The sequence below is a fragment of the Falco cherrug genome, chromosome 4, assembly GCF_023634085.1.
Source record: "Falco cherrug isolate bFalChe1 chromosome 4, bFalChe1.pri, whole genome shotgun sequence".
Taxonomy (NCBI): Eukaryota; Metazoa; Chordata; class Aves; order Falconiformes; family Falconidae; genus Falco; species Falco cherrug.
This window is the reverse complement of record NC_073700.1, coordinates 74,317,687-74,339,743: the sequence shown is the minus strand read 5'-3', so window position 1 is coordinate 74,339,743 and position 22,057 is coordinate 74,317,687. Positions and strand designations below refer to the sequence as shown.

Below are 22,057 nucleotides of genomic sequence, written 5' to 3'. Positions count from 1 at the left end.
AACACAGCCACCGGGGCTGCCCTGAGCACCGCCAGAAGCTCAGCCTTCAGAAGCTTCTGGAGTTAGGGGTACAAAGGAAATGCCACTGCTGCTCACACTGTCAGCCAAAGGTGCTGATCTGCCACACTTTCCTTTTCAAAAAGAACCAGTAAATCAAGTCACTGACAAAATGCACAGAGAAGAGGAACACTTACCCTGGCACTTTGCCTGTTGGCTTTTTTCTCCTCATCAGGAAGTGGTGGCATCGGGTAAGGGTATTTTCTGCTGGAAGCGATAGAACCAGTGGACGAAGATGGAGACTTTGCAGGGGACAGTGTCCTGAGATGTTGAAACACACAAAATAAATGTGATGTTTTCGGGTCCTAGCACTGCAACAGCAACTGCCATTACTCTGAAGCTTGGTTCAGAACCAAGTATATAGCTTATTATTAGCTCAGTATCAGGGGGGATAAAGTTGTTTGTTCAGTAGCCTAATAATTTCATGACATGAATAAATGTATTTATAGCTTTCCGGAACTCTGGAAGAAAAAAAAAAATCCTACTTCTGATTAGAACTGCATAACAAAACTGATTTCTTAAACTGTTTTATATGGTACTGTAATTAATTGTTATAAAATTAACAAACAGAATCTGCAGTTGAATAAATACAGATCTAAACGATAGACATGGCACTATGAAGCCTAAATAGAAACAGTAATTGTATAAATACAAGCTGAACAATGTCTTCTGCCAGTGACTAAATGGCAATTATCAGTGTCTTTATGAATATCTTACGCATCTCCTATATCGATATAAACACAGCAAATAAATCTATTATTTTATAACACATTAATTTACACAAATGCATGCACTTGGAGGCCAAACTGTTAGTTGTGAAGTAACAAAGGCATATACAAAGTGCTAATAACAAATTATTATACATGCAAGCATCATACAGTGCATATTGTTCCAGCCAAAGAAAGAGTCTGATGAGAATATACAAAAATGGACTGATTAGTCAATGGCAATCAGCATTTCTGTACAAGGTGAGTAGAGTAAGCAGGAGCAAGTAAATGTTTGTATCACATGAAAGGCATTCTTTTCATGTCAATAAGGCAGCAGCACATTATTGACTGAAATTTTATACCCAAGAAAAACTCTTATGCTTCTGTTTTGAGATTCTGCACTTTTCCCACTTGAGAGGTTTCTATCAGGCTTTAAATCTGGGCAGAATAAAAGGGAAAGAAGCCTCAAAGTAGAAAATTTGAGCTACACTAGCCTTCTTGTTCTGTTTCGCAGACTAACGGCATTTTTCAAAGGAGGCCTCCCACAAGTGCAGGCACATCACCCAGACCCTCCCTGAGCACTGCTACCTACTAATTTCTGAACTTACACATCCCTGAAGATGGAGAGTTTCTCTCAGTTTCTACAGACAGGTCTTCCAAGCCTTTGAAATTCAGCAGGGGGGCTGCATGTTGTGCAGTGATAAGCACCATTGCCAACATCACTGATACCAAGAAGCCACAGCAGCCACCCCTGGCAGAGCGCCCCGCATCCCTGGCTCTGGGATTTACAGGATCAAGTCCTTTCATCTAGAGAGGATTACAGACAAGGCAGGGACTGATTTGTGTCTGGAATTGCTTTGTATCTCTATTACTAAGTGAAACTCATTTACCTTTAAATAATTATTCTTTATTTTGGATTAGTGTATCGTTTTGTTGTACCTGTAGCTCCCTACAACAGCACAATCTCTGGTGTCCTATACAAACAATGACTGATGGTAGCCACGAGCAACAAGGTGTCAACGGAGATAATATGGTAAGAGCTCTCCAGTCTGGCTCACAGTGCTCTAATGCCTCATGTGGTAGCCTGTTCAACAGCACGGTACAATTATCCAAACATGGAAGAGTACATCCTTCAGCACATGCACCTTGATCACCCATTAAGATGAACTGGACATACAGGAATGTTTTCAGGAAGAAAATTTCAAACAGCTACTGAAGTGTAAAACAAGGTTTTGTATGTCCAGTGTCACAGATCTGGGCACCAAAGCGCACATGCAAGAAAACAGGTTATTTTTACCAAAAAAATCCAGGGAAAAGTTCTCAAAGTGCTCTGCTGTTCACTGCCTGTACAAGTCCTCTCATCTCTGCCCACACTTGGACTGATAAGGATCAACAAACTATTAGTGAATCCAGAATGGAAAAAAAAGAAAAAAAGGAGAAGGAGGGAAGATGAGAGCAGATTTTACATATTATTATTAATTATCCAATTATTCACTAATTTTGCCCCACAGCTGCAGCAGAATTTAAGATGTTCATGTTTAAATTAATAACAATGCCCCTGGAGATTAGAAGCAAGGAACTGGGGGTGCTGGATCTGGCTTGGCGAGCCCCACCAGAAAGCTGTTTATATAGGTACCACAGCCAGGAGGTGGCACGCAGAATGAAGGCATCTCCCATCCCTTGTGTCACAACATCGCCTCCTGCACACCACAGGCTCTTCCCACCGGTTATGTTAGGCACCGCAAGAGAAGGCCATGGTGAGCGGGAAAGCCACAGCCTATCTATCTGTCCATCAGCCTGAGCATGTGATCCTGGAAGGAGCAGGAGCACCCCAAGGATGGGGCATCTTGAACATCTTCCCTGCACAGCAGGTCCTCTGACCAGGATGCCTAACCAAGCCTTTAGCCAGGCAGCTTTGCACCATAACTCAAACACAATGCTGCCTTTTCAAAAGATTTTGAAGCCCATACCTCCAGTGTAGCTGCCTCCACGTCCTTCTTCTCAACCCCCCCTTTGTGCTGCCTGCTCAGCTGCGGTTTGCACACCTACCTGATGTGCCCATTGCTTCTGACCGACCCGTGCAAAGGTACAGCCAAATACACTGAGAATGCAGTTGCACACTTAGAGAAATGACCTTGCCCTCCCCTCACAGGGCCTTGCCACTGATGTCTGCTACACAATTGCATGCTGGGTTTTGTCATCTTTAGTGCCATCTACTGAGACTGTGAAAACATACCACTACTAAGTGTACGCTCACAGATCTTACAATGTGCCTTGTGTGACAAGCATAGTTGTTTGAGGTGGTTTTGATCAGCTTTCAAGTTACGCCCTGCAACTGTGTATGTGCTGTGTATCCCAGATTTCCATATACTTTAAATGAGAAAGAGCCAGGCATGACCTTTCTCATTTACAGGATGGAAAAAAGACAGCATTCAGGGACACTTGCAGGTAATGCTGGGATTAAAGGTAGGCAGAACTTTGCAGTTTTGGTCAAGGGTGGGATCCACTTAGCTTTCACTGGGGTGTTAGTTCTCCTGCTACCAAATCCATTACCTTTCATGCCAAATGTCACTTCCAGCTGCAATTTATACAAGAAACTAGGACCACGTTCTGCCCTGTACACACAACAGATTCGGCGGTTTTACTGCCATCCCCAAATGAAGCCATGCACCTCAATGCACTGCAAGAATTTTAATTTCTGACCAGAAAGCAAGATGTGGCCACTTTGTCTCCATCTTTCTGTCCTGGAAGCTGAAACTAAGAGTGTGGGGAGACCATGCTGTGATTCACAAGAGAACACTGTGGCAGCAGGAGGACATCTGCATGCACTCCCCTGCAGCCAGGCACCTGCCCACTCTCCCTTCTTGTCACCTAAATGGGGAGAGTGCTGGCCCACAAGAGATGGTGTGAAATGCGTCACCTGGTCACACAACTAAATGTCTTGCGACTCCAAGTGTTATTTTAGCCGAACTCCAGGCAGGTGGCCCTGACAGACTGAACTGTTCATAAGCTGTGCCTGATTCTGTTTTGCAGACTGAAAATAATTCAATGAAATCCAACTAACGTTCAACCTGGTGAAAGCATTTCAAGCCCAAATGTTGATACTATCAGCCTAGCCTGACCTTTACTGCCACAGGTTCAGCTCTTTGCAGGACATCATCAGCCTAAATTATCCCACGTTAGGTAGTTGGGATCTTCTAAAAACACTTTTAACATTTTAACCTTTTAAATACAGTTCCTTTTAAAAACCACAGGTGTGCACAGGTTTCCGCTGAAAGTGCAGCAGCAGAGGAGAGGCTGCAGCACGTGGGGGGCTGCAGAAGAGGCAAAGGCTGTGGCTCAAGCTATCCACCAGAAGCACTGCACAGCCGTGCCTCAGGAGCAGCATTCACACACTTTAATGAACCATTCTCTCTAATTCTTGAAATGAAATCCTGATCCTACTGATGCCAACAGGCTTTTTTCCATTATCTGCCAACAAGGCCAATATTTTGCTTCGGTTCTAATGGGGAAAACTTTTTTTCCCCCCCCCCCAAACCCAGTCTAGAGCTGCCTTAGCAAGAGCAGGGAGCTAATGGCTCATCACAGCCCTGGCCTCAGCTGGATGCTCACGGAGGAAGGCAACAGACCTGGCAGAGCAGATGAATCAACTCTGGCTAATGATCAGCTAAGGAGGAGCTGAGAAGAGATCAAGGAAGAAGACAGCAAAAACACCAAAGCACATTAAAAATAGGAGTGAAATGATAGCCTGTTGTCTCCTCCCTTCCATGTCCCTTCTCAGTGCCCTTCTGGTATGCGATGGCCATTTCTTCCTTCTGGGTATGTGTCCTGGATCTCTGTCTAAAAAACCTGTTTTCTTTGTAAACTATTTTTATACTTAAGCAACTCCTACAGAATGTAAGTTGCTGTAAATATTTGCATCAAATCAAATATAGGTAGCTCAGTGGTTCAGAAGGTGCCTTCTAGGCTTTTTTTGTCTAGAATTAACTACAGAAATGCCACATTCTGGGATTCTGACAGTTTATTTTCCCATACCATCATGGTTCCTGAGTCTTTCAAGATTCAGTGAGGATTTCAAGTAGTCTTTAACCTTATTTCATAAGGTCAGTCTGTGCAGTAGCCACTGTAATTGGTAGTAACAAAAATAAGTGAGAGTATCAAACTGGTAAAACAGCGGCTCTTGCAGCAAAGTCAGTATCAGGAGAAGACTTCTTGCCTGGGTTTATTGCTGGGGTTACACAGCTGTGGCCTGGCACGTAAAATTAAAATCTAGCCTAGACTTTGAGCAAGAAAATGAGATTTTTCTGTAAAGATCTTATTTTCTTACAGAAGGGAAGCCCACAGCTGGGAGGTTTCTGGCACCAGAGACAGCAGCTATTATTATTACCATTAATGAAAAGTAATTATATAGCAATACCCATCAGACCTGCAGACTAGAAAGAAAATTAAATAACTAGGACAGCAGGTGTCAGAGAGAAAAATTTTCATTTATACAGGATTTTTTAAGCTGATGGAGGAAGCCTCTGTGACAACTAATATCTCTATTTTCTGAAAATCTGCAATGTTCCTAGGAATTGCAGGGAGTGTTTTTGCCTTTTTTCTTGATTCTACTTCAACTCTACCTGCAAGAGCACCAGTCATCGAAACATTACGCCTAAAACTATAGGGAGACAAGCAAAACAGCACTGTTACTTTCAGGACATCTTTAAAAGAAAAATCAAAGATGATTAGCGACAAAAATACCACTCAGCTAATTATATGGTGTAAATGTTTTATCCTGGGCTATGATTCCTAAAATGTAGTCTCAGCTGGACAGCCTGACTTCAGCCCCACCTTCTGATTTATGAAACAAGATTTGTTTTGTTTTGTTAGTGAATTACTTCACAGTTTCAAAACCCAGCCATATGATGTTCAGACACACTGTTCTTAGGAACAATGGTTTTTTTTGTCCATGACAGATTAATCAAAATTGCACCTGAGTTTTGGAGAGAAACTGTTCAGTTCAACCTCTCATATGCCCATGGCAATTTATCCCAGAAGATCTGATCCTTTGCCTTCCATAATATGGCTGCAGAATACTTCCCCATGGTTACCTCAATTAATTAGGAAATACAGGTTTCTAAATTTATTCTAGTTTCTCTCTCATTTCTAAAGCTACTGCTGCAGGCAGTGATTAGTAAGTTTCTATGGTGTAAAATTTTTAATTTATGTTTCATCTCTGCTGATACAGCAGAGCCCTTAAACTTCAAATGGGTCAGCTTAATCCTCATCTACATGCAAAAAATTCTTGGTTTATATCAACCACAATTAGAAATGTGACTCATTCAGTGCAACAGTCAAAAACTCTCAGGGGCAGGGTATGCTCCTATCAATTTAATCTAGTTACTAAATTAAGATATATGATATTAAAAGATGAAAACCAAATTAAGAGTATCCACACAGGAATTAAAACCTGTTTAACTAAACCATTTAAAGTAACATATTTTAAACTAGTGCTATCTTCATATTCCAGCAATGTCTTTGTTTATTACAACCACAAAGCTTCTGATATAAACACCCTGAAAGACAGCTGTGGGGTTAGGTTATGGTGGGTGACTGATGGCCTTGCCTGAACAGTAAAGGTCAAGAAGGTATTTTTAGGAAAAGGTTTGCTAATAAAAACACACCTCATTTTCTAGTGTTGGTTTGACTAATTTCACCTTCCAGTGACTTCGGGTCATTATCAGTCTTGGTCTGCTAGTCTAAAGGACATCCCACAAAGATTTTGCTCCATATGCAGCTATGTGGATTTCACGATCAGGTAAGCATTTAGCTGTTCCATGAAACTGAACAGCTTGAGGCCCTGCAGTCCCTTCTAATGCTTCTCATGGCTTCTGTCTCCCCAGTTCTTGAGCATGCTTGTTGAACTGCAGACACCAGAACTGGACCCTGTATCCCAATACTAAAACCAGCCGTGGTAGAACTACTGGACTCACAATACACCCTGCCTGAATGTCCAAGCACCAGCACAGAGACCTGGCTGATGCTGGCGGGCACAATCACAACAACCTCCTGTAAGCAATGGCTTCTTCTGTAAGGGATTTTCACTCCTTGTTCAGGACAGACATCAGGACTGGCAGGCGTAAATTTACCTCATTTGCCCTATTTGTTCACTGAAAAGCCTTTGTGATTCACGTCTGCAGCTTTGTGATTTAAGAGCTCTTGACAGCAAACATAAATGGTTTTAAAAAGTGACAATTTTATGCTCTTGTAAGACTTTGGGACATTTTTAGTTCTAAAAATTACTGAAGTCCCACCCTGCTATTTAATATCTACCAGTGTCACTACTGGAATAGAAGTGTTTCATTAGCATCTTGTGATACAACTCCATCACTTTTTTTTTTTTCCCCAAATGCACACTGGACATATTTAGTATATGTTTCTGCAATTTGCACTATTATTGGGTCTACTTGTGTAGCAAAATTACTGCTAAGATTCTATTTACTTGTTCGTACCATCCTTCACTCTTTTGGATAAAAAATTTTGCTTTGTATTCTTTTTCTTTGTGTTTCTACAATTCTTGTTTCAGCTTCATTTTTGATATGTCAACTTAAAGCTTCATGGCTTGCTAGCTGATTTTTTCAGCAAAGATGCAACAGTCTCAGCTGTGGGATTGTGTCTTCTAGGAATCTACTAAAATATTCTCAGTTTCCTGCTTCATGTAGAACAGAGAGGCCAGCTTCATGCATGCTTCTTCTCTTTAATTTGGAACGTATCAAATAATACACGCTTTCCCCTTTCAAAAACAAGTAATATTTTTGGTTGAACCCTACACTCACTTGTAACAGATTCGTTAGTGGTTTGATAAATAGAGCACAGGGTATATTCTCATACATTTAATTTTCCAATTACAATATATGAATTATTTCATTGTAGGCTGAGCGTAAAATACCACTACTTTTTATTCTTTTTTCATTTAAATTTTAGTATGCACTATATAAGACAGTGGGTAGAGTCAATGTGTTATGAAACCACTTGCCTCAGTAAATTACATTCTATTTAAGTTAATACTATTTTATTAGTGATAAATATGTCTCATGCCCATAAAACACTACTTGGCATAAAATGATGAGAAAGCTACTACAAGCTATAGATGATGGTGGGAACGCATGCACTACACACATCCTTTTCAATGGCTTCATTAAAACATTCAGGAAAAGAATTGTAAATTGCACATGAAGCCAAAAACAGACATCAAAATGCAGCAAAAAAAGAGGGGCCCTTTGCACCTACAGTAACTTGTATTGATTTATACAAGGTAGGAGTCCCAAGATATTTGTATATGCTGGAACAGCTCTTAAAAATTATATAGAATTAATTTACAAAATACCTAAAGTATGGTCCTTCAGTGTTTTTATTCACATCTTCTACCCACTTAGCTACATTACATTCTCTTTTGAACCATGGGTTTAAATACCTGCAGAAAGCAATGGAGGGAACAGAGAAAGCAGAAGAACAAGAATAGAAAATCTGAGAACACACAGCACAAGCTTAGCAAGGATGTCTTCATCCCCAAAATGCAAGTGAATATGGCAAATAAATCAATACGGATGTTGGGTGAGGACTAGGCAATGTGTACAACTGCATGAGAAAATCTGACCTATAACAAAACTCATATGTTTTAATCTGGAAACTCCTTGGGATACATCATTCATTTAACATCTTAAGGGTAAAATTCACTCCTGTGCAGAGGGCCAGCATTAAGCTCATGGTTTGAACTCCTCTCATGATCTCAGAATAAGGATGAAGGGGCATTTGTGCTCCAATCCTGCTGTTTGCTTCCATCTAGAATATATAGCAAGACATAAGCTAAATGAGCACAGAAACTTGGGCTTAGCCCTTTCTACAGGAGTGAATTTCAGCCTTGGTGTGTTAAAAGGCTCAAATCATTTGCCACTACAGTAGTAATTTTTACACTTGGGTGCAAATAACCCTCTGATTTTTCAATGATCATTTATTCTGTAGGACCACGTGAAGATTTACTGGAGGTGGGCTGCAAAGCTACCTCACATTTTACAGAAGTAATCTTGATACCAAAACCACACTTTCTAGAAAAAGTCTGAGCTACATACTCATATTAGTTACATGGAAACTATGAAATAAAGAGAGTGTTTAATTATCTGGCAGTAATATTACCAGGGAAGAAGATAATTTTTTGTAACTTGTTTCCCTTAGCCCCCAGTAACAAGCAAATTCCTTTGGCTCTGTCATGTCAAGAAAAAAAGGGCAATGCAGAAACAGGAGTCTGCCTGCTTCAATTTAAAGTCTGTTCTTGTATAAGAACGGCAACAGTTTAATGATTATTTGTGATCACCACCTTTATATAATAGAGAGTAGCGCACTCTGAAATAGGAAACAAATTGTAACCAAAGAAAAAGGGAAAGAAAATTCCTCTTTACATTATTTTCAATATTTCTAGGCCAGTTCTTGCCACCCTTATTTATAAGAGTGACACCAATGACCTCACACATGGGAACAGGCCTCACAAGGGATTGCTTGGATGAGTAAACTTTGGGCTAGATCGTGTTGTTCAACCCCCACCATATTTCAAACCACGTTGACGACAAAAGCGGCAGCACTTTTTCAACTTCTTTTGCTCCTTTTTTGCTCTGGAACTTCTCCTCCCCGCCCCGCACAAGCACAGCCACAGCTCTCAGAAAGTACTCGCCCTCAGCCACAAGTGCTTCTAAGTAGCTTCCTCAGCTTGCTTATTTATCAGGAATCAGGAGTGCTTTATGCTTTCCAGCTGGGGCTCTTAGAGAAAGAAATGGTCAAAAGTGGTAGCACAGCAACAGATGAACCAAAGTGAAGCAACAGGCTGACGCCAGCATCACCAGGAACTAATAAACTTCTGCTTTAGCTTTAATTAAAGGTGCAACTACACAGTTTCTTGTACTTGCTGCAGTACTTTTGACTTGCTTTTTTTCATTTGAAACAGTCTTTTGGTAACCATGAAACACTCCCAATCTGGCTTCCTGTATTACAAAACGAAGTGTAATGTGGTACCAAAGCATGCAGTTGTTGCACAACCGTGTTGCAGGGTTTCCTGGTTGTATTACAGACCGTCGTTCACCACCTCAATTCATCTGTTACAGAAAGGTTAAACTTGAGTTACTGCAGATCACTACGCGATACCATTAGAAAGCTCTCAGGCTGATCTTCCTGGCCACGTGTTCTTTAGCCGTGGCAGAATCCGCATTTTCTCAGAGTGAGAAATTCCACTTTAAAACACAAGTGGCCTTTACAGGTAAGCCTACAGCTAGACCAACAGCTCGATTTGGCTTGTAGCGCAACATGCAACAAGGCAAAAGACCTGGGCTCAAGAGTACTCGTACTCCTCAGGCTGGCGAGGAGGAAGGTTAGCTAGCGCTGCATCAGCAGGAGCACCTCCAAGCAGTCACGGTGCTTTGCCGCAGTGAAACTATTGTATACTGAGGGAAGGGACTTTTTACGGGATAAAATGGCAGCCCAGAATGCAGGGGCAGGTGAGACTGACCTGTGATCCCGACTCCCTGTTTGGGGGTGGTCAGAACCCCCTGGGCTTATGCCTTGGGCCGGGATTTGGTGGGCGAGAGAAAGCCCAGGCTCAGATGCATGAGTTACCCTGCTGCAAAAAGACAATATATAACAGAAAGTCTAAACCAAAGATGTTTGTATCAGTTACAACAACGAGGAAGACAAACGCTTACAGGAAAAGCAGTGCAAATTAACAAAGGTCAGAATCACTATTTGGCATAACGTATGTTCCCTGGGACCCGTTTTAACACAAGCTTCCCAATTAAACTGCCAGCTTATTCAGAAAACTCTTATTATCATTCCTGGATAACCCTGATTTCAGTAGAAAAATTGTTATCATCAGGCCATTTCATCAACCCTGTTTCTGAAAAAGCTGCAGAAACATTTGGCCTGTTGCCATTCCTTCTGCGTGAACTGAACCATCTGCCTTTAGTAAAGAACACGTTTTATTTTAAAACATCTAGAAACAATTAAAACATCTCAAATGAGCTTTAGCAGTCTCCATAGAGCTATACACTTAGCAGAAGCCTTGTTCATGTATCTGTTAGATACAAGGGGTCGAAAAAAGGTGTGAGCAGAACATTTTTCAGGAACTGTCTGATGTGCTTGCAACCCTCCTGTCAGCGTTGCTTCTGAGGGCAGCAGAGCTCAAACCTTGCTTAGCTCTTAAGAAATTTTTCTTAAATGATTAATGGCATGAATCTTTACCTGGCGCTTGGCTGTATGCAAAGAAAAAACCCTTGTGCATAATGTATGAAGTTACTGCAGACTCATGCACGTCTAATACTTTTGTAGGCAACTGTACTAGTGTGCACCTGCTTAAAAAAAATAAACAAATTGAATTCTGCACAAGGTATGCCACAAATGAACCTGATTTTCTAGTGGTTAACTACACTTTCTCTATTACTAACAGGAGACCAACAGTGTTACCCCTTTCCTTCCATCTCAACAAGTACTTTTCATTGGACTCCCAGGGGGCACACAGGTGGACTTTCCAAATGCCACCCACCACTTCAGAACACAATTCAATATTCTTCAGTATTTCCCAAAGAAGGTAAGCAGGTAAATTTGGGGAGAGCTTTCATGTATTCTGAGGCATCCTCAAAGCAGCTGACATTGCTTTTTGTTTTCCTAAATGAGTAAATGCTGGCCAGGATTAGATTATTCTCAATTTTCTCTGCTCAGAAATGAAGTTTTCTCTCTAACCACAGCCACTGTGCATTCTCGCCAGTTCTCTCCGTTCCCACAAAACCGACACTGCACATGGAAAATTCAGTGGGAACTCTCTCTCCAAGGGGCAACAGGCTTGCCAAAGAGACTCAGGCAAGCCATGCAGTCCTGTGCAGCCCAGGACAGAACCCATCAGGAGAAAAGAGCATTTTCCTGCCTGGCAGGCCTCTCCCACGAACACACACTGTGCACCATTCCTAACAAACTGCTGCACAGCCCCTGGGAAGTACAAACCTCCTCCCTCTAGCACCAGGGCTGCTGTTGGGTTGAGAGACTGTAACAAACAGCAAGAAGGAAAGCAGAGAATTAGGTGAAAATTATAGGACACCTTTATAACAAACAAACAAAAATTACAGGGGAAAGGATTTCTAACTCACACACTCTCTGTCTACCCATTCATTTAGTGCTCTGAAGTTTTCAGAGCAAATGTATAATACAACAGCTGAGCAGCACAGAGGAAAAATATGCCCATTGAGGTTTTTTGCTTTTACTGAAAACAATACTCTTCCCATGCAGTTACATTCACTCTAGGCTAAAAAGAGCTGATCTGGTTTTATCCTTTGTGCACCAATTCAGCCCCAATGTACACCTCTGCTGAACGAAAGAATAATGGTATCATTAATTTAAAATATTGTTTTAAACCAATTTTAAGAAATACAACTGGAAAATGAAGGAAAGCACAGGACAAATTTCTAAAGAAGAATGTGCAACCTCATTTGTATTCTTGGCACTTTGGTCAGACCAATTTTGCTTTTATCAAACTGTCTCAAGCAAGGAGAAAAGAAAATGAGCAAAATAAGGTTTCAGTAAAGAGTTTATCAGCACAAAGACCAAGAGCACAGGGGCACTTGACAGATAAACTGCTCCAAGGAATCTAGGGCTAAAATTTCTGGTTCCATGTGGCCATTTTGACCATGCAATGTTATAACTGCAATGTATCAAACTATTATTTCTGTAACTTGTAACAGAGGGTCTTCTCTATAAACTTCTCTGAGTCTACTCACCTCAAGACAGTGCACTGCAGGTGGAAGAAAAGTTTCAGAACAAACTCAAAATCCCCACCCCAAAGAAAGCAGGGCCCAGAGAGTAGTTAGCATTATTAGTTTCCAGCAGGGTTGGTATCAAGCCCATTTGCCCATAGAGGTGCAAAGTTAGTACTAATGATACAGGGAATGGGCACTGTCATCGCCACCATGGTCAAAGAAGGGGCCATTCCCGTGTGGCGTAAGTGCTGTAAGAGCAGGCCAGTGCTAGACAAGCCAAGAGATGGTATTTCCAGCCATTCACCACTCATTCACAAAGGGAGCCTGAACCAGCAGGTTTAAGTACATAAAAAAGGCTCTCTCCCTACAGGGAACATTGCAGGCAGGGGCTCTTTAGTATATGTAGCCAATAAATCAGTAAGGAAAAAACTCTAAGCCATACTGGAAAGGTGTGAGGATCAGTCACTTGGTAAGGGCTCTCATTACCCATTTATTGCAGGGCTTACTCAAGACTGGCTGTTTCAGGCTTACATCAATAAACTTGAGGGTACTCTCAAAGCAGACAGATAAGTCTCCTAAAACCTCCAGGAAAGGATGCAGGGATACAAATCTCTAACTCTGCAATGGCCCAACCCAAGGTGAAGACAAGGGTAGAAAACAGGTTATCAGAAATTCAGTATTGAACCAGGATACACTCAGCAATGGCAGTTTACTGTAGACAAAAGCCTGCAGTGATGGTGCAGGCTGCCATCATCATGGGGAATTGCTATGGGAACGACTGTGAGGAAGCCTACATAAAAAAGAAAATTGATAGTTAATTTTTAAAGAATACATAAAAAGAGGTTGAAATACATTAGCCAAACCATTTATCAGATATCAGTCAGCAATCAGAATGGGCCACAGAGCAAAAATGCAGCTATCTATTTTTCAGTACTCTTAATCTCCATCTAGAAAACACAAATATGAAAACTGTAATTTTTGGCTTTGCTTTTATAAGTTCAGACTTACTCAGTTGAATTAGACCGTGGCCTAAACCTTTTGCCTCTGACTTTCTTTCTGTTTCCTCCTATATTACCTGAAAGAAATCAAAGGATAAAGAAGATGGTAAAACAATTTGAAACTCACCTGCATCTCATGCCAAACTCTACATTCTTTTTGCATCTCCAGCAAAAATGTCGTTGCCTCATTAGCTTTAACCATTTAAAATTCACAGGTCAGTCCCTCTTGATTTACCTCAGACCAGCTAAACCTGTCACTTAGGTGACCCTTCTCTACTTTTCGCCGCAACTGTGAAGAGCAAAAAACTCCTTAATCTCCGCTTTCATTTGAGAAAATCACTACACTTCAAAAACCACTAAACACTGCCTGATAGTATCACAAAAGCTGGCAAGAGTGAATAGACTTTTTCCTCTTTTTCACGTTAGCTCACGCTAGAGGAATGGGAGAAATTAAATGTTGTTTCTTTGTGACAAAGCATTGTGTAAAAAAGTTATTTGGGTAGGGTGCTGCTAAATCCCAATTCCAGGTTAATAACAATTAGCACAATTTTAAGGAGTCATGCTGCTGTCCTAAGATCAGCTAAACTTTCAGCAGAGCGGCAATGGCCCAGAGGCTGGTTTCCACTGTGGCCAGCAGGGAGGTTCACACTTACCTTGCCAAGAATTACTCCTAGGCCTCCCATTTTCACAAATGTCTGAAATATGTTTTGTGTCTGGGATCCTTTCACTCCAGGAATGAGATAATCCATTTGACCTAGAATAGGAGGGCTCAGATGCGGTTATTGTTAAGGGCATTGTCTGACATCAGTGTTAGCTCAGCAGTTCACAGAGTCACATTCCCAAGGCTGGTGACATAACACAGCCTAAGGTCTGTCTGCACTAGCAGAGCGATCGGGATTTCTGGTTAAACCCTGCAGTTAGGCTTCGCAGCTGTCCCTGCAGCTGTTCCGTGTGCCCACGTTCAAGAGCCAGGCTCCAGCACTGCTTTCTTGCGTGTTTGCTGTGGAAAGCACAAACAGCAGTGCACACCAGATCTCCTTTGGATTTGCATGTCTGCTCTAGTTCTTAGCTGGAAGATGCTCTTCCAGCTGTGCTCCTCTCAAGGTTTTTTTATCTCACAGTCAAGCACATCCTGCCTGCAGGCTGCCCACTCCCTCCCGCTGCTGCTGCAGGAGCCTGGACTGCTTCCCTCACCCCACTGCTACCGGTCTCAGGGGCCCAGGAGTTTGTGATGAACACTCTCCCACTCACAGCTGTTAGCTCCAATGGAGGTGTAATTTTGCTTCATTTTTGCTGATTTTGAATTTCTATTGTACTTTGCCAGCCAGTTACCGCAATATATACTTCTAATGCTAAAGCCAAAGCCAGAAACAATCTTTATAGCCAGGTGCTTGGTGCAAACTAAAGCTTTTCTTTCCTCTTGTAGTCCCTCTAAGAGCCAGAGATGTGTGTGGCAATGTCCAACACATCAGGCATTGCAACTGGCTCCCTCCTATTGCACCAGAGGTGCTGCTCAGCTGTTTGCCATGAGATCTACAATTATTTCTGGAAAACAAGAGTAAGTTGAAAACTGGTCAGAATAGATAGCTTATTTATTACAAAAAAGTTTTGCTCAAAGGAACTATTTATGTGGTTTCCAAGTCTGGATACTCTTGCATTTTCCAGTCTCTGCTTTCCTTGGAAGGCAGGCATCTGAGAGATGTTCTTCAGCTTCTAGAAGGCCAGGCTAATCGCCGCCACAGTGAACTAAGCCCAGGGTTTCATTAATTCAAACCTAATTACAGCATGAAAGGGCTGAGAACCAACAGATCCAGTGGCAGATTATTTTTTTAAAAAACATTTTCTCCTCCTAAAGGTCTATTTTCAGGTTCAGGATTGTCTTGCTATATACTGGGTTTGGTGTTTGCTATTTCGTAACAGCAAGAGTTATCAAAAAGTTATGTCTTAATCCCTGAACATCCTCCGAATACCAACTAACACTTCATAGTGCTTTCCAGCATGGAGAAGCCCAGGCAGCTAATGGCCCAGTCACTCTAACATCTCCCAAAAGATGCCATCCATGTATGCACACTGAGCAAATCAAAACCCGCTTGGAAGGTAGGAAATAGCACTCTGGGCATTCAAATGGAAGGACTATGTCAGCTCCACCACAATGTTAATGGAATATTTGTCAGACTTACTTTTCCAGACTTGACAGTGGCACAACATACCTGAACTGGTGCTGGGAAACAACAAAACTCTCTAGTACAGACAGACCTTAGAAACCATTAGCTTTTCAGAACAAATAATAAATAGACGCACATGATAGAAATGAAATATGAGAAGACAGATACTGAATGGGAGAACGAACACGTTAAACGACATTCATTTAAAAAGACACTTTTTTTCTTAACTGTTTTTTCAACCTGCTTACACAAAGCTATGGAAACTTGCTTTCTCAATGCTTTTTTCAAAATTTTATCCAAATGAGAAAAGATTCTTCAACACAAATAATGCACCATTTAAGATTAACACTTCCTCCCTGAAAAAAAAATAATTCTCCATTCACACATCTAAAAAGCTTAATTTAAAAATTAGAAATCATTAATTAATCACTACTACAGTTTTCCTAATAACATATTCAAACAGACTGAAAGAAGTTGCATATAGAATCAGGCTGCTATATCCAAATAGCAAATGTTACTGCAAATATACCCTTTCCATACATTTCTCTTTACTTTCTTTGAAACTAGAACCAAGAGAATGGCTTCATCAGCTGCGCAGTTACAGACTGCTCAGTGAGACAAGAACTGAGCTTCTTATGAAGCAGTTTAGGATTGTCTATCCCTCCTACAACATAGTGCTTCTCATAAATTGTTTTAAACTGACAGCTGGAGATTTTCACAATTAAAGGACTTCTAACCGCAAAGGGATGGTGAGCATCATGACCTAATGATCTTAGAAATTACAAATGACTCTCAATGCTTTTCAATGAATTTTCCATTGTAAAATGTTGATGGTTTTTTTTAAGTAACTGGAACAACAACAGAATTAGTGAAATCTGATTAAGGGCAAAATCTAATGGTTACTCTTAAAGGCAAGCACAAAAATACAGAAAGTCTTTGTAGAATTCTTTTCTAAGATAACAATTTCTGACCTTTAAGTATACTAGTCTAGTAAGTGGAATAAAATGCAAGCACTATCATCTTTAATGTGAGACAGCACAATTATTATCCAGAAGTCTAGGTCAACTCAGTGAATTAGTGACACTGACAAATAAAGATATAAAAATAACATTTATATTGAACATTTTATGTTTATAACTATTATTAAAGCAAGACAGTGTTCCTTTTCTTTGATTACATGACCATGATTAAAAAAAACATTTGTGGGTATTTTACTAATTATTTTTTTGAGCCAGCAATTACTATTACAGTCTACTTGAAAACAATTCTCAAGCAGGGAGATCATGAAAATCTGATTAACTGAAAATTGGTTTACAATAAAAAACTTATTTATTTTGGTCTAATTGTAATAACTAGCAGCTCAGTGCATGTGAGAAAAATCAGTAATCAAAGCACAAAGGATGTTATTTCAAACATTCCACAAAGAAAGAAGAAAGAATCAAACCTGCTGCAAAACAATGAAATGTTCTGACTAATGGAATAATGGGTGATGGAACAGGTAGAAATCTGAAAATGCGACAGAAAAGCAGACCTCTTCTTAGAACTAGATGCAGAGTTTGTGCTGACTCCAGGAGGCATGTCGCTATAAAAAGAGTCGGCCTCTCCAGGCTTTTTTACATAATCTCCCTGGGGTATTTGTCTAAAGTATAATAAACATTGTAGAGTCAGAAAACATGACAGGAACCAGCACACACACAAACATGCACAAATGTGAGTTTAAAAGCAAGTGGCAAGGATAGCGTTCCTTGAGAAAACCTGTTAACCACACACAGTAAGCCTATTAATAAATAATTCAACCATCTGAGAGATTCCCACATGCTTCTGATATGTGCAGAACAGTGGATTATGTGGTTTTGGTATGGGAGAACAAGGAACATTTCACTGATAAACGCTGATCACAATTTTTAAAGTGAATAGTTTGTGGTTCTTGAGGCACTGGATAACCAAGTTCAGACATTTCAGATGCCTCATCACACTGGTTGCTAAAAGCATCCCCAGGTGCAGTACGAGTACTGCAGCCTGAGCTGAATGCATGCCTGCGTCAAAAAAAGAGTTCAGGAAAAGTGAATGCTTTTTTCCTTCTGAGGTAAGTACTTTTCATTTAAATGTTGTGATCATTACAAAATTCATAAACAGCAACCTGTTGAGTTATTTAAACCACATGAGGAGGAGAAAAACCTCCAGTTTATTAACTGTTTTCTTGTGCAAGGGAACTAACACCAGTGTCAGAGGCTCTCAGCTACTCCTGATTACCACAGTAGACTCAATCTGCAAGACACAAGAAAATAATGCCACACCTATCTGACAGCAGTTTATCCTCCTCCAGTACCAAAAGCTTGGTTATGGTGCATAAAACTATCTATGCATTAGAAAGTCCTAATCAAGTTATGTGACTTTTTGCAGATAGTGAATTCATTGCCAGCAGAAAAACGGTCATGCAAATATTCCAGTTATAGTTCTACCAGGTTGAAAAATCCTCCCTAGAACAAGTAGCTACTTTGAGAGCTGACTATATCATAATACCAGAAACTGAATTATCTATTCAGCCTTGCACTTTCCAAGGCCTTTTTGCCTCAGTCTGCTCCTATTAAGATGTGCGTTTATCAGAAGGTTGATTCATGATTCACATTCAGATTGTGTCCAACTACAGACCTGAACTGGCCTCTCTTCATGCTGTATCTGAATTTCTAATGCCTCTAAAGTATTTAAAATATATAATTATACGGCACATAAATCATTATCACAGTACTTCCACACTATTTCATCTAACACTTCTCCAGTCTCAGTTCTTGTCCCATTCCCCAGCTGGTACATGGGTGTATTCAGAGTTGATTCACTGTGGGCAGCTCTGCTTCCCAGGGTTCCTCCAGCAAACTGTCTCTCACTACTTTGTCAGAAATAAGTTCTCCCATGTAGCTGTGCCCTTATAGCCACACCATCCCAGCTGGCAGAACCCTTGCTAATTGGCTCTTTTTATTTCCATTTACTCATTTCAGTTCTTAGTAATACCAAGTATCATTCCTTACGTAATGCTCAGAAATACCTCAATGGCTTGTTTTCATCTTTATTTAAGGAGTAATAATAAACAATTAATAATAAAAAAAAAGACACTCTGGTGGATGTCTGATTTTTCCATTTATGGATCACCCCTTGTAAATATTCAAAATTATTCTATTTAGATGTCAAGCCTACAGAACTTCATTTTCTGCATGAAGAAGATTTAGTTACGAAGTATCTCCATCATCTTTAAAGTGATGGAGCCCTCCGTCACTTTCAAAAGCTTCAGCTCATGCTGGTTTCCACTCTTCCCATGCCCACAGACACAGCTGCAGACTGACTGCTTACTCACAGCTCTCTGTCCGTATACTGATTTCTGGAGATGAGGGAATTTAAAAAAATTAGATTCTCTAATACTCCAACGTGAACATGCATGGGGCTGTCTCTTTCTGTATTTCAAGGTTTTGGCTGCTCTGTCCTCAGCCAACACTGCAACATCCACAGTATAATGAGTGACTTGATGGCCATGTTAGTCTGCAATTACAGATACATCACACTCCGCTAAGCAGCACCAAACCCTGAAATTCTGTCTTCCTTGTGCTGGGTGACATTTCCTATCCATCAGCCTCTCCATAAGGCTTGACCTCCATACCTTTGGTTGTTTCCTATTACTGTTCCTGCCACCTACCTGACCCTTGCAGTACACAACCAGCACTCGGCAGCGCTTTTCTGCTTTTTGCAAGTATTTTGAGCCTGGCAGAGAAAGTGCTACACAGGCAGGGGAAATGGAGAACAAGCACAACAGGTAGCGGCAACAAAGCAGCAGCTTGGACCAGGAGGCAGTGATACAGGTAGAAAACAGGGGAACTTGAGAAACCCTCTAATGTGTGGGGGACAGAGAAGAAGGAGCCAACTCCTTCCCAGAAGACTCATCTGCCTGGCAGATGACTGATCAAAGGGAGGCGGTCTTCCAGGCGCCAAACCCAAGTCACTAGGAACTGTTTGGGTTTTGGCCACAAGCTTGAAATGATAAAAGTTCAGTCCTGTGCTGAAGATGGTATCATGCTTTAGCTACAAATCAATCAAGCAGGCTGGCAGGAAAAAATAGGCTGTTCATTCGCACAGCAATTTAACTGCAAAGAAGCTCCAGGAATGAATTTGTCTCAAAAGGCTCCTGAACATCATGTTAATATTAATTATTCAATTCTCAGCCTCTCAAGAACGCTTTCATCTCTAACAGATTTTCAGTCTCTCTTATTGGAAATATTCTCCTGTTTTCCTAAATAAAATAGTCTATCTCAGAAGTAAACATTATTTTTGCTACCAAGTCCAGTGAAATCAATATTTCAAGTAATGTATTCATAGAATACCAGTTTCATATATTCAAGCAAATATTCTTTACAATATGGTAACTCATCACTGTATTTTCTTTATAGCATGTAAATGAGCAAGAGAGAAGAAAAGCTATTTTCAGAGCTTTCTAAGATACATTCCATTACTTTTATCACATACCTCTGTCTTCTGTAGTTTCTTTCCATACAAAGAGAAGAGAAAGAAAGAATGATTTATCAGTATGCAGGTATACGTGGTCAGTAAGAGAAAAAAAATAAAGAGAAAAGCAATGTAGGCAGAATGAAATTTTTACTCAAAATATTTCTACAGAAAACACTTCTAAAATAAACAAACAGTAATTCAGAATAAACAAGGAAAATATATTCATGTTGATGGCTAAAATCAATGCTGAGTTGGAGCTGCAGTTCATGATGAGTTTAAATCTATTCACTGTGAAGCTGCCAGTGAAAGGTGCCCTCTTGCTCTCCACCTCCAAGAACTAATCCCAATGGCTAGATGTGATCTCAAAATGAGCCCTTAATTTTCGGAGTTGTACTCAGAAGTCCAGATTGCCAGATGCTGCCAGAAGCTGAGGATGATATACCAAGACAGCATAACCTATCTTTCTACTATACTAATCTTCATGCTTTTTTCCAAATGCTTCTTTCCTTACGTATTTCTGAGCTGCTCTCAGCCCACCTCAGTCTAACAACCAGCAGGGGATGTGACAGTTTGTTATGCCAAACCGCTGGGACCCTGTCTCAGCTACAGCATTGCCTGAAGCTGAACCTGCCCTGCCCTCCAAGCATACCAAGGATCTGTGCAGGAGGACTTCAAAAGCCACTTACCCAAACACAGGTGACAAAGTACCTTGAATCTTATTATAATACATACAAAAAAACCCTAAACCACTCTGGTTTTAGAGGAAATTCACAAAAGGAGAAAAACTGAAAAAGATCAGTCAGGCTAAAATAATCCATTTTGGCTCTCAGTGAGCAGAACACTGACAGTTCTGCATCAGGGGAGAACTTGCAACTTACTTGCAAATTACAGATTTCTCTCTTACCGAAATACGTGCCTGAATTAATTTCAGGTTAAGCTGACAATATAAACATCTGTTTAAGGAAGCCTATTGTTTAGTGCTTTACTGACTGATTGAAGGCCGATCTTGCTAAATTTATTTCATCATTAGGAAAGATTTATAACTGAATCAGACTATTCTTGTATTTCGTTTGTCAGATACAGCAAAATCACAATCTGATCGTCTACAAAAAAAAAAAAGAATTAAATTAGAAATAAATTTCAAACCCAGATCAGGCTCTCCAAAACCACACACACATGGAAGAATTGCTTGAAAAATGCTAACACTATAAAAATGTCATTATATAGATATAATCCAATATGGATTTTTTAGATTATGTTTGAATCGTTCTTTTCATAACATAATCAACTATCAGATGAAATATACATATTTTTAAACTGTATTAAGAAGAACACAATTTACTTACTTGTAACCCCAACCAGTTATTCCTAAAACGAGAGCCAACACTAAAATGGTGCCAGCAATAGCCCCTATTATTATATTTGTGCTAACAACACCTGGAAACACAAGAAAGGGGAAAAATACACAGGGTTTTAGGAGAAAAATACACAAAACCAGTAAATGCACTGTCTTTCAAAAACCTGCTTGGACAACTTGCACTAGGTTGATGAATTGTAACCAATAATAAAATTTTGAAAGATAGCACGGACATAAAAAGATCATTTGTAAATCAAGCTCTGGCCTCTGTGTCCATTTCCCTTTATTGAACACTTGCTACATGGGAAAGTTGTGTCAGGTATGCCAATATAACTTTATCAATACTAAACTGCTGTAGCTTACATCCTTACAACTTGCCTAGCAAATACATGCTTACATTGGAATAAAAGTGACTGGTTTTGCTCAAATCCCTTCCATAGCTGAATAAATATAACCAAAAGAGACATTCTGGAAGATGGTAAAGCTGTCCCCCCACAAGGATTTATAATGAAAA

General features: G+C 40.4%; 1 protein-coding gene across 11 annotated transcripts in view; it reads right to left on the bottom strand.

Moving 5' to 3' along the window:
* Positions 1-22,057, bottom strand: part of ADAM22 (ADAM metallopeptidase domain 22) — a 137,797-nt gene that overhangs the window by 6,734 nt on the left and 109,006 nt on the right. Inside the window, exons 25-32 of one of the 11 annotated variants that reach the window (XM_055707467.1) lie at positions 21,533-21,623; positions 20,205-20,222; positions 14,184-14,284; positions 13,541-13,607; positions 10,300-10,410; positions 9,704-9,778; positions 8,134-8,220; positions 195-318 (exon numbers count right to left, since the gene is read on the bottom strand). In XM_055707467.1, coding sequence (XP_055563442.1) covers positions 195-318; positions 8,134-8,220; positions 9,704-9,778; positions 10,300-10,410; positions 13,541-13,607; positions 14,184-14,284; positions 20,205-20,222; positions 21,533-21,623 — 674 coding nt within the window. Of the gene's footprint in view, positions 1-194; positions 319-8,133; positions 8,221-9,703; positions 9,779-10,299; positions 10,411-13,536; positions 13,608-14,183; positions 14,285-17,139; positions 17,335-20,204; positions 20,223-21,532; positions 21,624-22,057 lie in introns of those variants that run through there. The other 10 variants (XM_055707457.1, XM_055707458.1, XM_055707459.1 and 7 more) reach the window with 10 other exon arrangements.